This window comes from Wickerhamomyces anomalus (assembly GCF_001661255.1).
Source record: "Wickerhamomyces anomalus NRRL Y-366-8 unplaced genomic scaffold WICANscaffold_5, whole genome shotgun sequence".
In the NCBI taxonomy this organism is placed as follows: domain Eukaryota; kingdom Fungi; phylum Ascomycota; class Saccharomycetes; order Phaffomycetales; family Wickerhamomycetaceae; genus Hansenula; species Hansenula anomala.
In genome coordinates this window covers 1027037-1049712 of record NW_017567114.1, presented here as the reverse complement: position 1 = coordinate 1049712, position 22676 = coordinate 1027037, and the positions used below count along the sequence as shown (strand labels likewise).

At 35.5% G+C, this 22676-nt stretch overlaps 9 protein-coding genes across 9 annotated transcripts; 2 read left to right on the top strand and 7 right to left on the bottom strand.

Moving 5' to 3' along the window:
- Positions 1 to 2008: 2008 nt before the first annotated feature.
- Positions 2009 to 3793, bottom strand: HFI1 (Hfi1p; the record flags this gene model as incomplete). The annotated part of the gene is made up of 1 exon (XM_019182590.1): positions 2009 to 3793. A coding segment is annotated over exon 1 (1395 nt), but the record flags the coding sequence as incomplete, so codon positions are not given.
- A 115-nt stretch (positions 3794 to 3908) lies between these two features.
- BBP1 (Bbp1p) lies at positions 3909 to 6006 on the bottom strand (the record flags this gene model as incomplete). Its single annotated transcript, XM_019180480.1, has 2 exons — positions 5826 to 6006; positions 3909 to 5776 (listed from the first exon to the last, which is right to left on the bottom strand). The coding sequence occupies exons 1-2, from the start codon at positions 5869 to 5871 to the stop codon at positions 3909 to 3911; spliced, it is 1914 nt and encodes a 637-aa protein (XP_019037539.1). The 5' UTR covers positions 5872 to 6006.
- Positions 6007 to 7675: 1669 nt separating this feature from the next.
- WICANDRAFT_16952 (uncharacterized protein) lies at positions 7676 to 8419 on the top strand (the record flags this gene model as incomplete). Its single annotated transcript, XM_019180719.1, has 1 exon — positions 7676 to 8419. A coding segment is annotated over one exon (744 nt), but the record flags the coding sequence as incomplete, so codon positions are not given.
- Positions 8420 to 9008: 589 nt separating this feature from the next.
- Positions 9009 to 10625, bottom strand: WICANDRAFT_33926 (MATE family efflux transporter; the record flags this gene model as incomplete). Its single annotated transcript, XM_019182129.1, has 1 exon — positions 9009 to 10625. The coding sequence occupies one exon, from the start codon at positions 10623 to 10625 to the stop codon at positions 9009 to 9011; it is 1617 nt and encodes a 538-aa protein (XP_019037537.1).
- Positions 10626 to 11262: 637 nt separating this feature from the next.
- On the bottom strand, positions 11263 to 12375 carry RAD14 (DNA repair protein RAD14; the record flags this gene model as incomplete). Its single annotated transcript, XM_019183742.1, has 2 exons — positions 11263 to 12291; positions 12343 to 12375. 2 exons carry the CDS (start codon positions 12373 to 12375, stop codon positions 11263 to 11265), a joined length of 1062 nt encoding a protein of 353 aa, XP_019037536.1.
- A 330-nt stretch (positions 12376 to 12705) lies between these two features.
- Positions 12706 to 13941, bottom strand: WICANDRAFT_85390 (NADH:flavin oxidoreductase/NADH oxidase; the record flags this gene model as incomplete). Its single annotated transcript, XM_019185886.1, has 1 exon — positions 12706 to 13941. The coding sequence occupies one exon, from the start codon at positions 13939 to 13941 to the stop codon at positions 12706 to 12708; it is 1236 nt and encodes a 411-aa protein (XP_019037535.1).
- A 3574-nt stretch (positions 13942 to 17515) lies between these two features.
- WICANDRAFT_19641 (uncharacterized protein) lies at positions 17516 to 17857 on the top strand (the record flags this gene model as incomplete). The annotated part of the gene is made up of 1 exon (XM_019180834.1): positions 17516 to 17857. A coding segment is annotated over one exon (342 nt), but the record flags the coding sequence as incomplete, so codon positions are not given.
- Positions 17858 to 19118: 1261 nt separating this feature from the next.
- WICANDRAFT_85389 (uncharacterized protein) lies at positions 19119 to 20687 on the bottom strand (the record flags this gene model as incomplete). The annotated part of the gene is made up of 1 exon (XM_019185885.1): positions 19119 to 20687. The coding sequence occupies one exon, from the start codon at positions 20685 to 20687 to the stop codon at positions 19119 to 19121; it is 1569 nt and encodes a 522-aa protein (XP_019037533.1).
- Positions 20688 to 21457: 770 nt separating this feature from the next.
- On the bottom strand, positions 21458 to 22405 carry ATG3 (Atg3p; the record flags this gene model as incomplete). Its single annotated transcript, XM_019185884.1, has 1 exon — positions 21458 to 22405. The coding sequence occupies one exon, from the start codon at positions 22403 to 22405 to the stop codon at positions 21458 to 21460; it is 948 nt and encodes a 315-aa protein (XP_019037532.1).
- Positions 22406 to 22676: the final 271 nt, after the last annotated feature.

The following is a 22676-nucleotide window of genomic DNA, read 5'->3' as shown; positions in this document are numbered from 1 at the left end:
GGCAATGCAAACTGCACGCAAATACTCTTTAGCTGCTTCGAAGTTAGCATCCAAAAGAACTGAAAAATCAAATAGACAAAGCAACATATTTGATACTAGTTCCCTAACAGATCCAGCAGCATTAAAGAAACAACAACAGATGGAGGAAAGATTTGAAAAATATGTGGATGTTCAAAGGCAAAAGTTAGAAGAATTGAATAGACAGATTAGAGAATCCAAAGAAAAAGTTGAAGAGTTGACTCGGTTGAAAAATGGTCTTTCAAGGAATGCTATAGATCTTAAATCCAAAATCGACGATTCAGAGGTCAATGTCATCAATATGGATCATAAGATTGAAATGCTTGAGAAAAGCGTTGAGAAGACTATCAATCATGAAGAACAGATGAATACAATCAGGCTAAAAGAACAGCAAAACATTCTGATCAGAGAGTTGGATGAATTCGAAGAAATGTTGAACCAAGAGCTTCAAAATGCAGTGGATTACAAGGATGATGAGTCGGTTAATGAGATTGCAAAATTAAATGAAGAGTCTAATCATTTGTCTCATATGCTGAGCTCATTGAACCAAGCAACAAAAGAGCGCTTGAACAAAGAGGTTGATCACCTCGAGAAAGAATTGAGCAAAATAGTAGCTGCTGAAGAGGCCAAAGGTGATGAGCTAGCTAGAACTTTTGAATCAAAGTCTAATGATTTGGAGGAATTCAAAGCTAAAGTTGATGCTGTCAAATCTGAAGTGAGAAAAGTTAAAGATGAGAGAGAAGAATTAAGTGGGAGAATACGAAATCAATTGGAATTTCAAAGCTCATATGATGACAAGTTCACTGAAGTACAGAAAAGGATTCAAGATCTCACTATACAAAATTCAGGTGTTGACGATGAACTGCGAAAAGTGACACAGGAATGTAAAACGGTCACGACTCAATATAATGAATCACTTCATAAAATTGACAAAGAGAAGAAATTGAGAAGAAGAATTGAAAACACCATACAAGAACTCAACAGTAAGCTTCGGGTCTATACAAAAATTTTAAACCATGACAGTGATGAAAAGATTCCATTCAAAATCAATCAACAAGATGATGATCAAAGGCAAAATTTGACAATTGGTGAAACTTATCACACATTTGATAAAGTTTTCGATGCAGAGCTTTCTGACCAAGAATTAAGTGATGAGATTGTATGTTTAAGTGAAAATAACTTGAATGGTGCTAACGTTTCAATTGTTGTCACGGGGTTTGAAGAAACCACGTTAATTCATGATCTACTTAAAGCAACAATGAAGAATTTGATTCAAAGAGAAGAAAAATACAAACCTAAACATTGGTGCTTCAATTATACAATCCAATATTTATCAATCACAACGGAAGGTGTTGTTGATTTGTTGTCTGGTGATAAGTCGAGCATCAAACTCGAAAACAGATCGATCCAAACAGATGCACAAACCATCTCCTCAATTGAAGAAATAAAAGATATTGAGGTACCAAATGATGCCTCAACATTGATCAAAATTACAGTTTCAGGCTCTAATTCTCAAAAGTCTATAACTGCTTCAACTTATTTGATGAACTTGTCACAAATAAAATCATCAGATTTGATACTTCATGCAGTTACCAAGATTAGAGAAAACAAATTCTCGAGTACTGAGTTTTCCCAATCACCAATGTATCAATTGATTCATTTCTTATATTCAAACACTAAAGCTTTGACGTTGGTTAATTTATCAAATAGTGCTGGTAATTTGAAAGAGAATGAAAAATTGTTAGAGTTAGCTACATTTGTCCATCAAACTGATTCAATTTCGGTTAAAAGAGTATATAATGCCCCTTCATCAAAATAAACTTTAATGAGATGGATACACTGATTAAAAGCCTCATTGCGTGATTGATCGATTTGCTATGAGATACTAGATAATGTAGAAACGCTACATCTAACTTTAGTAAAACAAAAATTACATTGCACTCATAAGATAAAGTCATAAACCCATAATTACCCCATACCAATTTTAATGAGTTGATAGGATGTCATAAATTAACCAATTCAACTCATCTTTTGAACCAACATTAGAGTTGACTGAATCGTTGGTTCCATTAGCAACAGGGGGCTTGTTTGGAGTTGAAGTGTTTTCGGGTTGAGCTTCATCTTTTTTGCCATTTTCTTTATTATCATTAATTTGAGCATCAATGCCATTTTCTGTTTTCACTTTGGTTTCATTAGTTTCTGGTTGTTGTGATGGTGATGGTTTTTCAGCATGTTTTTGTTGTAATAATGGTGATTGATGTGGTTTTGCTATTAATGGTGTTTTGAAAACTTCAGATCTTGGTTTGAGTATTGAATCTATTGCAGTCTTTTCTTCAACATATGTATCATCATGTAGTTGAGTATCATGCAATCTATAAACAGGACCACCAGGCTCGATTAGATAAGGGAATAAATTAAAAGTATCAACCATATCTTCATTGGTCAATGTAACTTTTCTCTGTCTTTTCCTCTTTAGTGGTTCTTTAGGATTTGATGTATCCAGCACATCATCAGCAGCATATTTTTGCTTTCTATAACGTACTGTATCTATAGCTTGTTCAATCATACCTTTCAAATAAGTTTCTAATCCAAGATAAGTGAACTCAACAACATTTTTATCAAGATTACCAGTTAGCCCATGTTCTCTTGCAATACCCAACATCCTACTCTTCAAGTTTTCATTATCCGGTAATGTGAAAGTTTCTGTTGATAATAAAGTTTGAATCCCATGACTTATATCTTGTGTCCATTCTACTGTATTTCCTGTAACGGCTTTATCTTTATCACTAACATATGGGATTTTGGGGAGTAAACTTTGTCTAGTTAAAGTTAATGCAGAATTGGCCATTGATCTTTTCCCAGAATCTCTAGTTATTGATTTTATACGACGTCTTTCTCTAATTGGTAATCCCATTATATCTTTTTTCAACTTTTCATATTGAGAAGAAGCTTTAACACGACCATCTTTTTTACGTTTATTTAAACCAGCACCACCAAACCCAGAATTTGCAGATGCTGAATTTGGACCATCTCTTAAAGAATTTGCTAAATTAGCCAATAATAATTGATTATGCATTCTAACCATTTTAGAATCTGTTAATAATTCATCTAGCACATTAGTTAGTTCTTTTCTTGATAATTTCCCCACCAAAAAGGCACTAATTGTACTTTGATATTTGTCCCAATTATTTCCCAATTTTTTTTGAAATTCTTTAGCTAAATTCTCAACTTCAATTCTTTTAGATAATGAATTAGCATTAGCCTTGATTCCACCATTTTTAGCATTGGGTGTTGTCTCTATCGTATTCTGCTGAATTGTAGGAGTAGTTGTGTTTGAAGAAACAGGCAATGGTGATGCAATCTTTGCAGATGATATTTCACTCATATTGTGAACAATATAATACAAATTTCACTCTATGCTCTCTATCTCAATAACTAAACCAAAGTCCCAATAAAACCTTCAAAATATCTATCAATTCTTAGTTTCAATTGAATATATTGAATACTCTTTATCAAATGTTTTTGTTGGAATTGACTAAACTAAATTTCCCAATACTTCTCACGTCTCTTTTAAAACCCGTACGCACACAACAATGACCCAAAATTCCTAGAGCGCGCTAAAATCAACCAAAACAAACAGCAACAAGTATCAAAAATTATCACAAATACCACGCCAATAGGTAGCTTAATGCCCAATATATTGATTGATGATTTTAAATTGATGGATATGTTTGGGTTTTTGATGGATTTCCCGAATTGAACAATCTGTTTTGTGTCTTAGTAGGGCTCGATCGTTGATAAAGCGTTCAAGTAATTTTTCGTTTTTTTTCCTGAAAAGCGAGAAAATGGAAAAATACAGATTCGCGGAAAGTACAGTGTAGCCATAACCATTACCGTATTGGGAAGATACTACAATGAAAGATGTAACGAAATCCTATTTCACTTGAATTAAACGTAAGGTCCGGTAATAAAGGGTTTGAGTATCGTTTATGGTGGTTCTCCTTGTTGTTGTTGTGGTTGTTGTTGGTGTCCTTAAAGTTGTAGTATCTACCATTATTTGACCTCAGAGAATTTGATCTGGTGGTGCTTCTTGGAGCATAATTTTCATTATTAACATATGCAGTGGATTCATCAAAATTCTTGAACAGCTCTTGGTTATCTCTTTGGAAATCAGGTGATAGTGATGTTGGTCTTTTCCTTGTAAGGTTTGGTAAATTCCCAGTACTATATCTTTTTTCTGAAGTTGGTTTCGCATAACTTGGTCTTCTATCTGGATATCTTCTCTCTAACAAATTAATTGTATCATCATTTTCCTCATATTTAACTTCGTTGTACCCATTGTTTCTGTATTCTGGGATGACACTCAAGTTTTCGTATTTGGCAATAGTTGATTTCAGTTCCAATTTTCTTTCCAATTGTTTTATTCTTTCTTCAGCTTTCCTCAAATCAGATTTATATCTTTCTTCATCATCTTTTGCAGTTGTTTCCAACATGAATATTTTTTCATTCAATTGAAATCTTTCATTTCTAAAATCCTCATCTTTTTGTTCAATTTTATCTTCAAAATATTTTATCTTTCTTCTCAGTGTTGCTTCAAAATTTGAAGAATTTTGTAATGTTGACTTTAAATCATGAATAGTAGTATCAGTCTCCAGATATTTGGCTTCTTTAGATTTCAACTCGTGGTTCAACAATTCATTTTCTTCCTTATAAAAATTTATCTCTTTCTTCAAATTTTTAATCATCAACAGAGAATCAACATCTTCAGTTGAACTTTCTTTATATTTTTTCTTCAAATCTTTATATTTCTCCACAAATTCATAATAAGAGTCATATAGTTTCTTACTTTTTTTCAATTCTGTAATCAACTCTTGTCTAATTTCTTTATATTTCCTCTCCAGCTCATTATCATTTTTATTGTTCAGTTTGAGACCATTGACATGTTTGGTAATGTTATCCAATTCCATAATATTTTGATCAATTGAATCCAACAACAACTGTTCATCCAATCTTATCTCTCTATTGCTTTTCCCTCTTGAAGTTTCTTTCTCCTTATAAGACTTTATATTTTCTTTCAAAGGTTCCCTTAATGGATGTAGTGTTCTTCTCCTGATTGGAATCGTTGGATCATCCTCTTCTTGTTCTTCCCTCATGGATTGATTTATTCTAGTATTTGATTTAGCTTTTGCTAAATTTTTAACAGCAGATGAACTTAACAATAAATCATCAAATGAAGAATTTTTCGGGACATAAGGACTTGGATATTTCCCAGGGTAAGTTTGTGGTAATGAACTTTTACCATATTTTTCATTGTTTAGATAATCCTGGGTTGTATTGATTCTTGCACTAGAGTTTCTCTTGATTGGTGTTGGATCATAACGATAATTTTTTGTTTTGTAATCAGTTTCATCAATATCATCAGGTAATAGTTCATTATCTTTAAAATATTTGGAGTCTTTATAATGGATCGAGCCATTATCATCAACATACCTCCTTTGTTGGATTGGTCTTTCTGAAAAACTTGAAGAACGGCTTCTTAATTTAAAATCTTCACCTCCCCATGCAACATTTTTGCGATTTGACATTGAAAGTAATGTATCATCATTGAATCTTTTAGGAATTCTTCTTGGGGTTATTGATGTATTGTTTGCCCTCTGGGGCTGCTTTTGAAGATTCGCATATTTAGAGGATGGTGTTTGTCTATTGAATAATGAATTGAAAGCCCATGATGCAAGACCTGGCGTTGGAGGTGGTTGTGCTAATCCCGTTAGTTTCACAAAGAAATGGGAATATCATATGATACTTACCGATACTTGCTCGCGTGTAATCGTCTTCACTTTTACTCCAGAGCATACCCACAGTTTTCAACCAATCTTGATGTGTTTTGATCTCTTTTGTACTCGATCAAAGGATTTATACATCTTCGCGTTTTGAAATCAAAACAAAAACAATCGCGAAAGAGAATATACGAGGGTAAAGTCACGAGATTGGACATAAAACCGACCATCAGTATTGAATTTTTACTGTTTTGCAATCAAATCATAGAATTAAGAGTCGGTAATGCTAGTTGATATTCAATTGTATTGATTCTAATAGGTCTACACTGGATTGTGTTTGCCATCGGTACTGAATGTTCAATTTTTTAATGTTTAATCCTGAGGACCATACCTAATCAATCTGGTCATAATTGATCTATCCAAGAAGACACGTTCAAAAGGGATTGAAGGGCTCTGTATGATTTGCTTTAATTATCAGCATATCCTTCTTCCAAATGTGGGATCTAAATTTTCCGTTGAGCAAATGTGATGTGTCAAAAGGAGCTCAAGCCTTTGACCAATTTGCTGTAAATAATTCGCGAATATTATGGTTACAATTTTTTGAGCGCGTTCTGCCAGTGCCAGGCCCCTTTGGAAAGGAACAGTTGAGTGAGAAGAAGAGGTAGTATTAGTTCAATTGATCCAGTAGATGTCTCGATTGGGAGGCGTGGAAGAAGTGCTATGAAGCTAGCTTCACGTAGGTGCTTTTCATGGTGGTTTGCCGTAGGTTGATTGAGCATTCTCTGTGTTAATGCCTACGGACACCAACGGAATGTGACGATCTAGAGGGCCAAGTTGAACGAAATAATTTGTTGACGAGAGCCAAGTTGGAAGGAACAAAGAGACCAGTATAAAACTTCAATTAATAGTCTGATAATTCCGTCTTATTTGTACTCAGCTACCATTTGTAAATGATGTTACTTGTTGTATTCGCGCTGCACAGAGTGCAAACATTCCCTGTTAAGGCAGTGAGCGAGATATGGCTCTTTAGATCTGGGAGTAGCAACGACATAACTTGACAATTGTCTTTCAGACAGTCAAAGCACTGGCAGACTGTTCCCAGAGCCATCACTCGTCTTCGCCAGATTCTCCCTCTACCAATCCATCCTGACTTGTTCTGTTTTGAGCCTGTTTGTGGATGGTTTGGGTCAGGATCACCAACTTGAATGGTCGCGTTACTTGCAGCAAAGCACTCGATCCACAGACACAAGTTACGTCGAGAGGAAACAGATTTTAAGGCTAAACAGAACAAAACAACTCCAACAGCACACTCTAATCCATCAGACATACCCATTAACTAAACCCTCTATACTCTCTTAATCTCTCCCATAGTAATTCCATCTCTTCGCTTTCCTGTGCCTTGAATTTTAGACCGTGCCTTGGGACCTCGACATTTCCCAAACAGAAAGAAAAAAAAGACACGAAAACTGCACTGAAAATCTGAACAACTCCAAAATAAAATCAAGGGCTAATTCCCAAAGGCTACGAGAATTCTCGTCCCTTCAGATTCTGTGTCCATATATATATCCATTCACTCCCATCTTCTCACAGCTCCAATCCCTACTCCTCGACACCTGGGTATTATCACAACTACAACATACACAATACAAAAGATAGATTAGCTTCTCATCTTTCCCAAGTCTTCAACTAGTCCATTCCTCTTGCTACTACTTTTTTTTCACTTCAGAATAGAACTATACATGCTCAACTTCCACACTCGTTAATCTACATTCCCAACTAGCTATATTACAATTCTATTCAGTCCCAACTCCATTCACTCTTTTCACTAGCAAGATCAACTACTTATCCACACCATGTCACTAGGTTTGAGAGTCACGGCTACTCAACATCAATACCCTTTCCAACTATCCACAAATGAACTACTAGCACATAAAAACTTTTTGGATGACTATAAAGAAGAAATATCATCTTCAATGTATGAATCTGCCAAATTATATTCACCAGACTTGAACCTCATATATCAACAACCAGAATTGAAACCTTACTTAAGAACAAATTTATTAGAATTCCTATTGAAAATTTCAATCAAAACAAAAGTTTCTAATGGGATTTTCTTTCAAAGTGTTCGAATCTTTGATAGATATTGTTCCAAAAGAATCGTTTTAAAAGACCAGGTTCAATTGGTACTTGTCACTTGTCTTTGGTTAAGTGCAAAGACTTATGGTGGTTGCAACCATATCATCAACAATACAAATGTCCCAACTGGTGGGAGATTCGATGGTCCAAATCCAAGAGCAAGAATCCCAAGATTATCTGAATTGGCCCAGTTATGTGGAACAAATTCATGTGATGATTCTTTAATCTTTGATGAAAATATGATTATTCAAATGGAAAGACACATCTTAAACACTTTGAACTGGGATGTTTGTGAACCTCAATTAAACAATTGGTTATTAAATTTTTATGAAAATAATTATTTACAATTTGAACAATCTTTACAATTTAATGAAAAATGTGAAATAATAAATTTGAAAAAATTCCTTTCAGAAATTTCAATATTTGAACATAAATTAATTGAATTACATCCTTCTCAATTATCTCACATCATTTTGGAAATACTCTCCACAAATACATCATATCAACAATCATTCCAATCAGATTTATTATACCCATCAACTCTAACACCTGATCAAATCACATATTACAAAAATTTAATATTGGACAAAATCTTATCAACATCAGATTCCATCCTAAACTATTACTTCCAATTCAAAGGAGTTAAATCATTCTATAACAACTTATTAACATCTGTTTTAAGATCAGATTCAACTTCAATCTACAATACCCCTTCCAAATCAACAAATTCATTATTAAACATCACAAATTCATCATCCCCTGCACATTCACCAATCATGGCTAAAAGACCTGCATTACCAACACCTCCTAATTCAAGAAGAGGTAGTCCTGCTGGGACGACTGATCAAACAAAATTGAAAATAATGAATTCAAATCATGTTCCACATCCTCATTATCATCATGTTGTCATGAATGATGGTGGTTATTCACCTCCTTTGACTCCTGTTGATCAGTTATGAAATACATCTTATATCCACATTCACTTCTCTATTTATAATCATTTTTTAGTTTTTTATTTATATCTACGGTTACTGTTTTTTTTTGGGGAATTTGAAACATATATTTTCTTGTAGTTTCTCAAGCCTCTTCAGAAATATCATGGATACTATGAGAAATGATGGATCTAACTTCATTAATCTCACTATTGATATAATTAGCATCATGTAAAGCTTCTTGAATACTCTCTTCAATGATCTCATCCCAATCAGATTTAACAACTGACCATGTTTGCAAGATTGAAACAAGGAATAACGCAATACATAACCCACACCATAACCCATACAATTTCATATCTAACCCAAACGCTAAACTGAACCCAATAGGTAAGGCAATCAAATAGTAAGCAATCAAACTCAAGTAGGCTGCTAATCTTTGACGACCTTGACCTCTAAGAATACCACCACTCACTGCAGCTAATGAATCATTGACTTGGTAAGCGGCTCCTAATGGGATGATTTTCGAGGCAAGGCTAATAACTTCAGGATCTGAACTAAATAATTCCACGACTTGAACTCTGAAAATGGTTAAAACACCACCATTTAAAAACCCAAAGACAATAGATGTTAATAATGCTGCATTTGTGGCCACGATTAACGATTTTTTAGAAGCTGCACCAATGAAATTGGCAATTCTTGTTGATGCTGCAATGGAAATTGCAAATGGGATTTGATACAACAAGACACAAATCGTGGCAATGACACTTTGAGATGCTAAAACAACTGTACCGAATCTTGCTGCTGATAATGTAATGATTTCAAATGCTAACCATTCACTAAGGACACCAATACATCCATTATATGATAATGACAACATTCTGTTCCAGTTTTTGAAACCATCTTTAGTGAACCCACACCAACATTGATATCCGTCAATATAATAACAATAGATGAATAACAGAATGGCCATTAAATAATTTGTAATGACAATTGCAATTGGTGCACCAACAAAACCTAACCCAATATGATCATCCCAAACTAATAAATAATTTAAAACTGCATTGAATGGGGCAGCAATCAAGATAACATAAGTTGATGCATGGAAAATGTTTTGACTTTGTAAGTAATGTTTACCATTTTCAAATAAGATAAAACCTGGTAACCCAATAGATAAAATACCTAGATAAGTTGAAGCTAAATCAATCAATTCCAAATCATCAACTAATAAAGTCAAGATAGGTTTTGATAAGAAGACCCAAATGAACGCAACAGGAATGAATAATAATAACAAAAAGATTGTACATCTCAAGAAATGTAACCCAACTAATCTATAATCTTTACGACCAAACGCTTGGGCACATAAGGTATCTAATGAGGTTGAAGTACCTTGAAATAAACAATACCCTGTAATGTTAGCAGTCATACCTGCCAATGAAACAGCAGCCAATTCAGTCTTACCAATACGACCAACACTGAAAACTGAAGCAACATTCAAAGAATATTGTAAAAGGAAAGTAATGATTAATGGGATTGAATATTTTCCCAGGATTTTAATTTCAGTACCTAATGAAGTTTCCACTTCTGGAACAAACCCAGTGCTAATAACATGTTTAATGGTGCTATGGGATCTAATTCTCTTCAAAGTTGCCAATGAAGCACGTCTTGCTGGGAATGAACTGATGATATCATTATCTAATAAGGATTGTTGTTCATGGGCTGCATATGATGGATTTCTTAAATTTTGAGATAAGGTAGACATGGTTGGTTTCAAAGAACCACTTGGAGGTGCAGCGCTATGATAATTATGAGGTTCACGAGGGTCAATGAAATCGTCATCGTCGTTGTCTTCATGGGTATGATGATGTGTTTCGCCATCATGGAAACTGGTTGGACGAAACAGGTCCAAGATATTACCAGCACCTAATGTGTTTGAGTGAACTGAACCTCTTCTTGAACCGATGGAGAATAATTGCTGAGTGACGACTTCATAAGGTGGAATGTCTGTGTATGGACCAGGGCCTGAAGCTAAAGGTTGTTCAGCCATGTTGAGAATTTAGGGATTGATAAACAAAAACAACAACTACAACAGAAGCAGCAAGGGTTGAAAAGGGGGAGGGTTTGGGTATTTGGGGTATCAAGTATGTGGTGAAAGGTCTTTGTTGAAAATAAGCCTTCTGGAAAGTTGTTTATGTTGGTATTATGGTTTTGATGGGTTGTTGAAGTGGTTGGAATTCCCTAAAACAAGTTGTTAATTCCATGGGTATTTATAAAATCTGATTTTCAGCTTGTTTTGATTTTTTTTTTTTGGTCTGGTTTGTTTACATTGCAATTCGCGACTACACTTTACAAAATGGCAGCTGAAAACCGTGAGCACGTGATCTTATCAGTAATTAAACCTATATAACAACTTCTTCAAGCTCGAATCCACAGTCAATGCACCGTCTCTTGACGACATCGAGTCCATCCTCATTCTTACCACCGACAAGCTCATTAGACCATTCATGTTTGTGTTCATTGTACTTTCCTTCTCTTAACCTTCTGTTGTACTCTTCAGCTCTAGTCTTCTTTCTCATCTCCTTCATCTTGTTTTCGTATTTTTTATCACGTCTCTTGATCTTTTGCTCTTCACGCCTTTGCCATTCAGCATCTAGCCCTTCAGCACCTCCCCATTTCTTGAATGCAAATTTTTCAACTTGATAACGAAGATACAACTGCATTCTATTAAATGTCCCATGAGGGTTTGGTTTCTCCATATGAGGTAAAATGGAATCATCACGTAATTCTGGGTCTGTTAAAAAGTAATCTTCACGACATTCAGTCTTTGTTAACAATGAATATTTGTCAGGGATATCCTTTTCACATCTCTTACAAACCCGACATTTGAAAACATCATAAAGTTTTTGATTCAACTCAAACGAACCACATTCATAGCATTTAATTGCATTTTCCAAATCCATCGGTGGTGGTAAGTCCCTAACGATTCTTTGCTCCTCTCTCCATTCATCAAATGTCTTTTCTTGCTTATTGCTAGTACTTGGATCACCAGATATGAACCCACCTTTGGAATCCTTCATTGTTGATAAATCATAATCAATATATGATGATTTTTGAATAGATGGACGTATACCATCAAATGATTTTGTAGCCACGGCACCTGTTGTTGATGATACTTCTTTCACTAATGATGGATTTTGATTTGCCGAAGCATCTCTAAAATTTTGTTGTTTCTGCCTTATTTTCTCTAAAGCCTTTTGTCTATTAGCATCTATCTTCTTTCTTTGTTCATCTGTTAGCTTGATCCCATTTGAAGTATTCTTTTCAGATGTGCTTGGAAGGTTGTCAGGTTTGGAGATTCTACTTGAAATATGATTAGTATTAAACCCTTTCTGCTTCAACCGTTCGAGAGCTTTTCTTCTATTCTCATCCTATATCATTATTAGAAATCATACCATCTTGATCGAATCGATCGTACTTACTATCTTCCTCTGCTGCTCTGGTGTTAACCCCATCGTTGTTGTTTGGTGAAGTGAAAAAGATTGTGAAAGGTAAATTTTTGCCTCTTTTTCACTTTATACGCGATGAACCCTCGGAGAAACCAGCCGCCTAAATCCGTCTACATAAAAGCTACATTACAATTGTACTTATCTGCGTAACGTACCAATTCACGGTGCTTGCCTTCATTTGTCGCTCTTAAAAGTTTGATTTCTCCCCTTCTCTCATTATGCGGTTCATTATTTCTTTCAATTTTAAAAATCTGTTTGAGATTGCGGCTCTTCATCTTCAACATTCGCGAATACATAACAAACTATATTCTACCATATATTATGTTGCACACTCTTTCAGTTATAAGGCGGTGGATAAAATGGCCATCCATATTGTAAAGAAGGCTGTATTTTGACTCCCAAGTCATCTGCCCAATTCCAAGCAATCCCAGGATTTTTCAAGGTCAATTTACCAGAGAGCACCAAATCAGCTTTACCATCCTCCACTGTTGAGTTGGCTAATTCAGCACTATCGATATTTCCAACTGTACTCACAATCAATCGATCACCAACATGTCTTTTGACAGCTTCAGCTAATGGGATTTGATGTCCTGGTGTGTTTTTTCTTCTTTTAGCATGAATATTATTACCACCTGCTGAAACATCTATAACATCAACACCATGTTGGATAAAATAATCCGATAACCTAAGTGTGTCCTCAATTTTCCAAGCACCTTCTTGGTCATCTGCATCTTCTGTTCCTGAGATTCTCACAAATAAAGGATATTTATCACCTTTAATTGCATCTATGATTTCCAAAAGAAAACGAGTTCTATTTTCAAATGAACCACCATATTCATCAGTTCTCTTATTTGAAGTGCCTGAAAGAAAATTATTAATCAAATATCCATGAGCAGCATGAATCTCAACAAAATCAAACCCTGCAATTTCAATGGCCCTTTTGGCTGCTTTATTATATTTCCCAACCAGCTCTTGAATCTCCTCAATGCTCAACCCTTTAGGTTCGATGAGAACTCCAGGTCTATGAGATAATGGACTTGGTCCTATCACTTGTTCAGGAACATCAGCCCAACCATATTGATCTTTTCCAACTGGTTTCATCAAACGATGATGAAGAGCAGCAAGACTTGTCTTTCTACCAGTATGGCCTAATTGCATTCCAATTTTCACACCTTGGGAATGAACAAAATCTACAATTTCTTTCCATTTATAGGCTTGCTCATCATTCCAAATACCACAATCTTCAGGAGAACCTCTCCCTTCTGGTGAAATAGCTGTAGATTCAACAATTATGAAACCTGGACCTCTGAGTGCCATAGAACCATAATGAATCAAATGGAATGGCGTAACCTGGCCTATTTTGTCACCATCATGTGGAGCGGAATACATAACCATTGGTGAGATACCTATTCTATTTGGAATTTGGAGATTCTTGATTTTCAATGGTGTGAAAAGCTTGGGTATTGAGAAATCATTTTCAGGGATAACAGTGCCTACTGGGATCTTAACTTTTGGCAAGAAATAAGGAAGGTTCTCAGCTGATTCAGTGATGTATTTGCCATTTGCAGTCATGTTGTTTAAGATAATGTTTAAAGTATAAAATTATATGGTCGACAGTAAAAACAAGTGGAAGATGAATTAGTGAATCTGGTTTGTATGCCAATAGGTCTTCCTTTATAACAAGTGCTGAACGGACTTCCTTTATAACAAGTGCTGAACGGACTTCCGTCATATCACGATGGTCCTTATAATTAGTAATGCAAAAAAGAAACGGCAACATAGGCAGTTTCAAAGATTGAAGGGACAACCTTCATGCTGCTCATTTGCCTAGATCTTATGTCTGAATCTTCCTTCAAGGAAATTTATCATTCATTGGTTGTTGATTGATTGTAGTTTGGGAGTTTTTGATCACCATAATTAGGAGAAGTGAAAATTCAGGGAGCCATAGAAAAAAAACCTAGGAAATCTCCAAAGTCTCATGTGGTGTCCGGGTTTTGCTCCTAGGGCCTTACCTTGAAATATAACTGATCATATTTTCAACAAACCTGTTCCTGTTCATAGGTTTCTTTGGATTTCCAACCAATTGGGCTCTTCCTATTTTTCGCTGTGTTGAATTTGGGCCATACGCTGTCAGTATTAGCTCATGGCATTGGGTTTTATTATGCCAAAGGTAAGAGTGGTGCAAGTGATTCCACAAGGTATTGGTGATGAATTATTACATGCCCAGTTTCTACCAGTGCTCCAGCTGCTAATACTACTAAGCTTTAAGGCATCTGGTCTTTGTTTCCCCTATAATGGCCTAATGACTTGTAAGCTTTTGGATAATGTGAAAGGCAAGTGTTGGTCTGTATAGACGCTTGCTAAAGGAATATACGAATTTAATAAATATTCCTTTATTCATGTGATTTTGGAAAAACTGTTAGATCAATACTGTAAACACGCTGCTCCTTTGCCAACATTCAACCAGCTAGATCACCCTGGATCATCATCATTATTATTTACACAGATAAAAATGAGGTCCACATCGTTGTTACATTCAACGTTATAGTTTCACGTCAACTCAAGTGTCCCACTCTTATTCCAAAGTTAAGAACTTCACTGAGAACAAATGAGAAAGTGACAGATTGATTTTGTTATTTGAAGGAGATTGTGGAAGATCTATTTATTTATCTGCACTACTACTTGGAAAGGGAGATTGATGGTTGAATGGTCAACAACCACGGGTGTATATTCAGAGTTGACTGTTTTGTTCAGGTGCTAGAAACGTTCGATGAATATTTGCTGATGGCACTTTGCAAATGGGTTCTCTTACAATTTTCACGCAAACAAGAACACCATTCTCCTTACTCAAAAGACAAATATCAAATTGATCTTATAATCCGCCATTGATCATTTATGCTGATTGCATAAGAATTGCTGCTGGAAGCTCACTATATGGCAAATATTAAGTCTATACGGCCTCTGAATCTGATGAGAAGCTAAATCAGTTATTCACATGACAGATGATGGTGAGGAAGAGAAGTAGAAACTGACCGGGATAATATTGGTCTACGGGTTCGCAAAACCAGAGCCTTAACTCTTGGGGCACGAGCTTCGAATTTCTAAAGTAGAACTTTGAAGCCTGGTGTATACCAAAATATACTACAGTGTACAAACTACTCAGTTGTGCTTTGTAAACTTCAGAAGTAGAGAACTGTTGTACTTCAACCTTCGAAGCTTCCATTCTGCACTACTCTGCATAGAAGGTTTGGAGTTAGCGGTATGGTACCTGAAACCGACGCATGTCGCACGTCGACGGTCGCACCCTCAAAAAGCTTACTTTCTATTTTTAATTTTTTGTCCGACTGTGCACAACTAATTTACAAGTTGTACAACTACAATTCAGCAGTAAACAAAACATTAAAACACCGAGTATAGGTTTGTATCCAGTGGGATTATTCGAGAGGTACGTGTAGTATTTCGATTGTCCTCCTCTCAATTCTTGATGCGATGCTATAATTTGCACTGGACCCTTACCCCTGTGTCCTCAACTCTAGTAAGCAGTTAACTTCTGGTGACTACTTCTCAACTAACTCCAGCCTCCAAACTCCAACTAGACCGACCCTTCTTCTCTACTTCTTCGGCAAAACTATACATCCGTTCAAGATGTGATTACTTTGATAAGTAACCAAGTTTATTATGGTGATCTTGGTGCTAATTTAGGCTTGATCTAAACGCAAATTTAACTGAGTGTTATTAATAGTATAGCTGGCTCAAAGATCCAAGACGTAAGTTGTCTTCTTGAAAATTACATTTCTGAATTCTTATAAGTCGTGCATAGCTTGGGTAGGAAAAGCAGTGAGCACTAGTCGATCATAAAAACGTTGCAAATTTTTGTAGATCATCGTGATCATTCACGGAGCTTCCAAGTTCCAACAAATCACGATCCACAAATCACAGATCACAAACAGTTGTACGACAAATCTGAGGATCGATAGAAAACTAAAAATAGAGACTTAAATTGTTGAATTTCTGAACCTACAACATGTGTCAGTTAGCATCTGTAAGTAAGTAGGTGTAGCTAGAGTCTGGTATGTACCTGAGTTTATTGGTATCCACTATCTAGTCTCTAGTTTTCAGTACAGAGCGATCCAATCTTAAAGTTGTAGCGGTACATACTACAATATGTCAATTGAGCATCGTTTTGAAGTTAAATTAATCTTATAAATCAATTTCGAGCTCTTTGGTGACTTGTGATAGTTGAAACTTGACATGTTTGTAAGTTCAAAGTTGTATAAAAATTAAAAGTTGTGGTTAATTTGTTGGAGGAGATGAGGTGACGCAATTATGCATACCGAGGAAATTATTGGAAAGCTCATGAGGCTCGAGCTAGGGTTTATAAACGCAGTACAAACTTGAATTCAAATCAAAGGTAGGCACCTCCACCTACTATGTGAAGAGAAATTTCAGATGGAGTCAAAAGAATGACGCCTCAAGTTGTCGCTGTGTAGGTTTGGTCGAAATTCCAACGGTATCTTGCCACCGCTCCCTTAATATTATTATCGTTTCAATCTATACAAAGCTCATACCATCAGGAACTACAAGCGTTTACCTAAATGTAGGCACGTAACTAGACCTGAATTGACGTTTGAGTTATGAACCTGATCTGGCATTGTTTGTGAAAAGTGGCAATAACCTCACTTTGTCAAAAGGGCAATTTTTGCATCTCGGTGCCTGATTTTAATTTTTGGCAACTCTCTGGCATATGCACAACATTTTCAACGGCATGAGTTCGCCACAATCCATCAATTCATGAAGAAGATCCCCGAGATCCAATGTTCTATTTTAGTGTATTTCGTCACTGTTTACATTTGAGCTGGGAAAGAGGCGAACAAAGTGAGATAGGTGTAGTAAGATACCTTGATCTGTCGTTTATGGAACACTATTTTTAACATTCTAGAAAACTATATAAGAATGTCATTTTCCAACTTCATCAACAAATCTACCTTACCTCAATTCATCAGACACTAATAGTCAACCAAATCACACAGAAACATACAATCAAATCATACCAACAATGCAATTCTCAACTTTATTCGCTGCTGCTTCAGTTTTAGCTGGTTTCGTTTCAGCTGCTCCAGTTTCAAACTTTGTCAAATTTACCATTGAAAGTGAAAACAAAGATTTGGATGGTAAAGGATTATACTCTCGTCATGAAGGCGCTGCTATCAACTACGTTTTCTTAGCTGATGAAGCTCAAACTTTGAACTTGAACACTACTAGTGGTGCCATTTACTTATCAGCCGGAAATTCTGATGGTCAAAGCTTCCCACAATTTTTGAGTGTCTTAGAAAACGGTTTCCCAGGTTTACAAGTTTCTGCTTCAGGTGCTCCAGTTACTACTTGGACTTTCGAAGATGGTTACTTGAAAGGTAACGGTTCCGATGCTTTCTTCATTGCTAAAGATACCAAAGATCCATACAACTACTCTAAAGACAATTATCAAATTGGTTTATTCCCAAACATTGGCTCTTCAGTTTCAGCTGCCACTGCTGGTTACTCCAATGTCAACCCAGTCAAGGTTAAAGTTGCTCAATCAGCAACTGCTTGAGTTATTGATGACATTCATCTAGTCATTTGAGAACAACTTCCACTAGCAGTTCTATGATATCCCCCATCATTCACATCTACTTTTTAATTTCTTCATGATCGATCAATTTTTTATACCAATATATGACACGCATTTTATTAGAACAATTGAAAATTGTAGATCTAAAGATTCTTTGTCTGTGAGCTTCACAATCTCCATTTTTATTTAGATATATCAGTATGTTTGTATCGCGATACCTGTGATCAATAGAAGGTGGTCGAATTGAGGCTCTCTGCTTCACACAATTGTGAAAGAGCTGCCTCTAGACGTGATGAGCGGAGGCGTGTGTATTATCGTAGTCAAGCTTTTTCACAAGTTTACAAGCTACACCATGAGCATATCATTTTGAGCATGTCCAGGGAATCTAACCCATCTTTGAAATTGAAAGTCTTCAATTGTTGCCAATCGAGCATCTAAATTTGACACAATTTTTACGTGCGCAAACAGGTTTTGCTGATGTAATCAGTTAGTCATATTGATTATCCATGATTAATACTCCAGTATTAGCTATATATAGAGCTGGTCACTATGAAAAATATGTAACAGCATGTTGAATTGAATTAATTATATCATGGAAAATGTATTTTTTTTTTTTTTTTTTTTTTAGTTGATGTATTTGATGAACTTGGATGAGGAATGCAATTACGCACGAACCGCTTGGATTGTAGGCTTCTCGCTATGCTGGAATTCATTTTTTCAATTTTTGTTTTTTGATAAATATCATAAATTGGCGACGTCGTATATTTTTATATTAATGAGTATTTAAGAAAATATGCTAAAATAATGGATATAATTAATATTAATAATATTATTAATTATATATTTGACAGTTGATGTTATAATACTATTTACATGTTAAAAGTCTGCACGCAGCTCATGACGAAAGAAACGGCACATGAAATAATATTGATGATATAACTTATATGTTAAATATTTCTAGCTGATCGACGACTATAAGCTGCCATATTAATACTGTGAAGCAGCTTTCGAATTTTAATGTATAAATTGGTTGTTCAAAATAATTAAACTTGAAAACGGCGACGTCTCTACAAGCTGCAAATTGTATCAGAAGGATGTGAATATGTATTTTATTTAATTAAAAAACAAGTAATCGAATAAATCATCTATTGATGATATGTGTGACAATAACTATTCCTAATGCGACAAATCCTTCGATAGCTGCCATGATACCAAAACTTGTAGCAAAACCCAAATTGTTAAACATAGCAGTGAAATAGAAAGGACCAACGAAACCAATGACTTGTCTTAACCACACAATAAATAAACTGATATGAGTTGCATTAGCAGTATCTGAATCAATAGCATATGTAATCATTGTAGTTGTAACAACTTGGTTACCTAGTGATGTCAAGCATAGACCAACAAGAGGAGTAACGTTCCAATGATCTTGTCTTGCATTTTGAGTTTGAACACCAAAGACAATTAATCCAACAACTGCCATAACATAACCAAAGTATGCAATCCAAAATCTATCTTCGATCTTCTTATGGACAATTTCTTTATCACCGCCAGAGCGCTTTTTGACACAATAAGCCATGAAGATATCAGATAATTTCCCACCAATAATCTCACCGATGAAACTACCAATGATCACTGCAATATTTTGTAAACCAATTTGTTGAGCATCAAATCCAAACTTTGTAACGAAAACTGATGGAAGTTCAACCGAGCATGCAACGTTTGAATAACCAAATATAATACCATAAGACACAGCAGCAACAGAGACTTTATAGTTTTTGATTGACAGTATAATAGGGTGCAAGTACACTTTTAGTGAAAGTAGATTCATTTCAGGATGGTAATTATGAGATTTGTATAACTTGGTGACAAGATTGCTCCAATAACCTTTAGCTTCAATAACCTCATCAGTCTGAACTTTTGAGCGGTCATAAGCCGTTTCATCACCAGCAAATAAATAAACCAAAAATTGAATAAAATTTGTAGCTGCAAAGACAACAAACATATATTGCCAATGACCAGTTTGAGTGACAACAAATCCCATAAATAAGGGACCAGCGGGAACCCCCAAAGTGTATAATAACGACCACCATCCAGTCTTTGCAGCTCTTTCATGAGCAAATGTAACATCATGAACAATTGTACCACCCATTGCAACACCTGGACTAATGAAAACTGCACACATGATTCTGCAAGCTAGTTGAGCTCCATAAGTTTTACAAAAGATACAACCAATATTGAAAACACAAGATCCTAATGTACTTATTAGGAAAATCTTGATTTGACCATATTTAACCATAATGGGAGTGAAAAAAATTGGAATACAACCCAACATTAAAATTTGACAGGATGTAAAATAAGTACAAGCATGTAATGAGACACCATAATCTTCTGCAAAATTCGAATAAGCTGGAATGACACCACTAGCAATAAATGTTGTACTGAATGAATGGAAGGCAACAAGTGCAAGTTGTGCATTTTTACGCCATTCGGGCCAATTCAAAGGATCATTAAGATCTTGTGATGGTAATGGATTTAAATCAGTACGACCATGATGTTTTAATAGAAAAGCTTCATGCTCTGGAGTAATGTGTTTTCTGTGGAAGATAATCTCATGATGGTTTGCTGCACTTTCACTCTCTGCACTGTTATAGTCAGCCCAATCAGCGTGATCCACTGCTGGTTTTTCAATAGATTCTCCTGATTGCATTATGTTTTTAACCGAAACAATGACAGGTCTTGATGTTTCTTGGTATTAAGCACCAATATAAGACACAATAAACTGGAAAAGCGTCGATTCGACGTTTTATATAGTGGATATTCTCAAGCTCCAAGCCCTTCAAAATACCTAATCCATAATAATCCAAATTCAATATTATTACTCATCTCCTCTATCTTTTGATTAGAATCCCTCACTCAAATCTTCTTCAAAGCAACCCGAATAACTACCCCAGAAAAAAAAGATAATTAACATAAGTAGTAGCAGGATGTACATCCGTGTACTCTGAACAGCCAAATATGTGTAGCCAACCTATTAAAACAATAGAGGATAATGTTTTAGCCAGTTGCCCCATCCAAAAAAACGTCAAAAATTTCAAAGCCGTCTGCGTAACGTCGCTTTTTCCAGCTCTTTAAAGGGCGAAAAATATTTTTAAAGTGACCAAAGAGGAGCTGAAAGTGGTGATTGGTAGTGGTTCTGGCTGGTATAAATATATATCAACTATGTGCTACTTCTTAAATATTATCAACTCGTATCGGGGGTGTTTGATAAATGTTTAAAAGCAGAAAAACGTTTCGCTTCGCTTGAACAATGAGTACGCAGTTACACTATAAAGTCTGGGAAGAAAGGAACCGTCGATTCGATGGAATCGTATCGCTGAAAAGGTGTCATTTCTAGAATCCCATGAGACCCTGAGAGTTTAAAAAAATAAATAAATTCATTGTTATTGAAAAACTTATACCAGTTTCATTTAGCCTGTTTTAAAAGGCATCCATAGTATAGTCATGCTCAATACCAGGTGTAACACTTGTTATAAACTTTAAGAAAATAATGAGGTATTGATCAACTCTAACAACGTCATCCACTTCACCATTTGTATCATGTTCATCTAATTGTTCCCATTCTTCTTCATCTTTATTATCAGCTAATCCTAATTTACTTACACCTTTCATCAATTCTTGTTCAGTTTTCTTATCCTTTGCTTGTTTTTGCTTTGTAGCTTGTATTGCCTTACCTATTAGGACTTTCATAACTGCTGCGTGTCGACAAGGATGAATTGAAATTGAAGTTGTATCATCTAAAAATGGTGCTTTTTCGATTGTGACAGTTTTGTCTCTATAATCTTCAGAAATGTCTTCAAACATTTCAGTCGGAGTTAATGGGCTCCCATTTGAATCAAATCCAATCAAATACATTCTTGGAACCCTATAAGCAGTTGAATAATGGATGTACAAATCATATGATCTTTTATTTGGGTTTGAAGCTGAACCAGCTGTAACTTCACCTTCATCCTCCTCATCTTCTTCAGCATTTTCATCAATTAAATCATCAATTTCTTCAATTTCTTCCTCTTCTTCAGGTTTTGTTTTAGCTTTTTCATCTCTTGTTCCAACATTTGGTTTTCTGGTCTTTGTCCAGCCATCTTCATCAACTTCCTCTTCATCATCAAAACCAACACCTAAATATTCAGAAGCTCTAACGTATGAAGGAACTCTTTTAGTAACCAAAAATTGTTTATCATCAGGTAAAAAATCTCTCTTCTTACTTGGTGGAGCTGGGGACCATTGCCATGTTGGGAATTTATACACCAAATAATCACCAGCTTCTACAAACTCCTCTGGTGTGATTTCACCTGTGGATTTGAATGTGGATGTATGATAAGCTGGTGTTAGGTATTCTCTCCAAGAGTTGAAAGTTGATCTTAGCATTGTTGATGGCAAATATTCTATCTGGGGTATATCAGAGTCGTGTCAAGTTTGGAAATTTGCAGGTAGTAATGGGACGATAGTGTGTATCAGTCTGGAGATAATCAAGTTCAATTAAACTAATGAACAATTCCCAATGTCTTTTTAGTTGGTGAAGTGTATTGAAAGTTACTATAATTGAAGAGTACTAAAAGATGGTTTTTGTTATCAGTCAAAAGGTTCTGAAATTCGCGAAATGGATGGGCCACGCACAGAGAGCTCTTTCCAGGCTCCC